Genomic DNA, 3,147 nt, shown 5'->3' on the forward strand with positions numbered 1-3,147 from the left:
ACTATCGGCTGCGTACGTCAGCTTTGAAATATTTCACGTTCACTTTCAGAGCGTAACCGAAACGAAAAGTACCATGCGACCTTTGTACCCAGGTCAATGAACAAGATCACTACGCGTCACCCGGCAAGAAACCGTCTATCCTGCACCTTAAATCGCAACACGTGATGAACAGCGAACGAATATGAAACTCCTTCCAAACGCACGGTTAGGTTTGCGCCCACACGTTGAGTACACACTCGAACACCACACTACTCCAATGATCCAATCGTTATAAAACGAGTTGCCAAAACTCACTGGCCCGCCGAATCGAAATATGATTTTATCCCGAAATATGAAAATCCCGTGAATAGAAGATTCGCACGAGGAGACGAGAAACGTTTAACTTATCCGCAATCAGCAATCCGTAATCCGGTTCGCAGGACCAAAAAATGTACGATTTCTTTCTCTATAATGTTGCGTGTGCACTCGTGGAAGGTTTGTTTTAAAGTGAATTTATTTCTAGTTCTAATATACAATTAAGTCTCAATCCTATAATTCATTTAAGTATAATTCATCTTCCATAAATCCCTGTTAAGCGAATTGCCTACGTGGAGGCGTGAACAACCACAATACCATCAAGTTTGCGGTCGGGAGGACGACGACGCAGCGTAACCTGGGACACAGTGCACAGCAAGCTTCGGAGAGCAGATGGGCAACCCCGTATTTCAACAAGGACTTGTTCGTTGAAATTTTGGGGTCACTGGACATCTACAACCACACCTTCTTGGCGGACGAGTTGACGCTGGCAATGTCAACTGCCTGCGACGCGAGGTTCCGAGATTGCCAGCAGCACGGGGAGGACGACGATCGGTGTACTGGTGGAATAACGAGATTTTCCAGTTACGTCGCACTTACATCGGGATGCGGAGAAGACTCAGGCGAGCCCGAACGGAAGAGCAGCGACAGGATCGCCGTCCGGCGTACACAGCAGCGATAGCAGCACTGGAGCAAGCGGTCAAACGGAGCAAGAAGGAGCAGGGCGATCAACTTCCCGAACAGCTGGGGCCCCACGGATTCGGGCCAGGCTACAAAATCCGGAGGCAGATGTGGCAAGGAGCCCGAGTACCGATGGAACGGGATCCAGCCAAGCTGCAGCACATCGTTGGCGAACTTTTGCCGGTGCAACCGCCCATGGAATGGCCCACAGCAACAGGATTGACGGACGAGGACACGGCACGGGATGCCGTTACCGAGGGTGAGCTGGTGAGCATTGCAAAATCGCTCAATCCCCAGCGTGCCCCAGGAGACGACAACATTCCGAACGTGGCCTTGATTGCGGCGATGACGGCGTCTTCATGAGAACGTTCCAGCATTACATCGATTCCGGCCACTTCCCCGTCGAATGGAAGAGGCAACGGCTAGTGCTGTTCTCGAAGGCCGGGAAACCACCCGGAGAATCATCGTCGTACCGGCCAATCTGCCTGCTGAGTGTTCTGGGAAAAGTGTTGGAGCGACTCATACAGCGCAGACTTACGGAGCATCTGGATGCTACGGGCGGTCTCGCTGATGCCCAATACGAATTCAGGAAAGGACGCTCAACCATGGATGCCATCAACAGGGTGATTGCCAACGGAAGGGTTGCGCTCGACAAGAAGCGCAGGGGCGATCGACTGTGTGCGATGGTGACAATCGACGTGAAGAACGCCTTCAACACGGCCAACTGGACAGCGATCGGAGCAGCTCTGCAGCGAAGGAACACGCCACCGTACCTCCAAGCGTTGCTGCGGAACTACTTCACGAATCGCACGCTCCACTACGAAACGGATGAAGGAATGGTCTCGTTACCAGTATCGGCAGGCGTCCCGCAGGGCTCGGTTCTAGGACCAACACTGTGGAATGTTATGTACGATGACCTTCTTCGTTTGGAGCTGTTCGGAAAGCGTGCGGACATTATAGGGTTTGCAGACGACGTGGCGTTTACCCTTATCGGGAGGGACCCGCAGGAAATCAGCAACCTTGCTACGAGGAACCTGGAGATGATCGAGCGTTGGATGGATGGAATGGGATTGAAGCTGGCCCATCAAAAGACCGGCTACATGATCTTCTGCACTCATCACAACCCGCAGGTAGGTCAACTACGTGCGGGGGGACACACGATCGTATCCACGGAATCGCTCAAGTACCTGGGGGTCGAGCTCTGCCGCAAACAGCACCACGGTCGGCATTTGGAGAAGGTTTGCAGCAAGGCATCACGTATCACGAATGTCTTGACCGCTCTGATGCCGAATAAGTGTGGCCCAAAAAGCAGCAGAAGGAGACCCTTGGTTAACGTTGGGAATAAAAATGTCCGTTACGCGGCACCATCGTGGGGACGGACGCTTCTTCAGAAGGACGTTCACCGGACCACGGTTCAGAGGACGCACCGCACAGGAGTTCTTCGAGTGGCCAGTGCCTTCCAAACGGTCTCCTACGATGCCGCTTGCGTGGTCGCAAGCACTATCCCGTTAGTCCTTCTCCTAGAGGAGGACATCCGCTGCCACGACGAAAAGGTAGCAGGGGAAGTCCAGGACCAGACATACGAAAGCGGCAAAGGGAAGAGACCATGGGACGCTGGCAACAACAATGGACAGCCGGAGCGGGGCAGCCGAGATCGCCGGGGATGAAGACGAGGAGAATTATCCCGGACATTATGTCCTGGGTAAATCGCAAGCACGGAGAAATTGATTTTTATCTCTCTCAACTCTTTACAGGGCATGGGTTTCTCCGGAGCTACTTCGTCGAAAAAGGCATCCTCGACGGCTCGCCAAACTGCCCGGTGTGTGAACACCAAGTGGAAGATGTCGACCACGTAATGTTCCACTGTCCACGGTTTGCTCGAACCCAACACGAGATGCAGCAGCAGAGCCACACCCGCTTGACGATAGAAAATCTTGCAGCGGAAATGTGTGCCAACAGCAACACATGGGAAGCAGTCCGGACCGCCGCAAGGACCATCTTCAGAAACCTCCAAGTGAGATGGAATGAGGAAAGTCCACCTACGGTCAGACGGAGACGACAACAACGACGGCGGAACACGGAACAAACGGGACAGCAACAGCTGCCGCCGTGACCGCACCAAAGGATGACGACAACGGAAGCAGCAGCAGCAGCAACGAGTAACCAGAGCAG

The 3,147-nt window shown here is 53.5% G+C and overlaps 1 protein-coding gene across 1 annotated transcript; it reads left to right on the top strand.

Moving 5' to 3' along the window:
- The first annotated feature begins 1,864 nt into the window (after positions 1-1,864).
- LOC125760446 (uncharacterized) lies at positions 1,865-2,831 on the top strand. Its single transcript, XM_049420590.1, has 2 exons — positions 1,865-2,105; positions 2,730-2,831. The coding sequence occupies exons 1-2, from the start codon at positions 1,881-1,883 to the stop codon at positions 2,829-2,831; spliced, it is 327 nt and encodes a 108-aa protein (XP_049276547.1). The 5' UTR covers positions 1,865-1,880.
- The last annotated feature ends 316 nt before the right edge of the window (positions 2,832-3,147 follow it).

The sequence above is a fragment of the Anopheles funestus genome, chromosome X, assembly GCF_943734845.2.
Source record: "Anopheles funestus chromosome X, idAnoFuneDA-416_04, whole genome shotgun sequence".
Taxonomy (NCBI): domain Eukaryota; kingdom Metazoa; phylum Arthropoda; class Insecta; order Diptera; family Culicidae; genus Anopheles; species Anopheles funestus.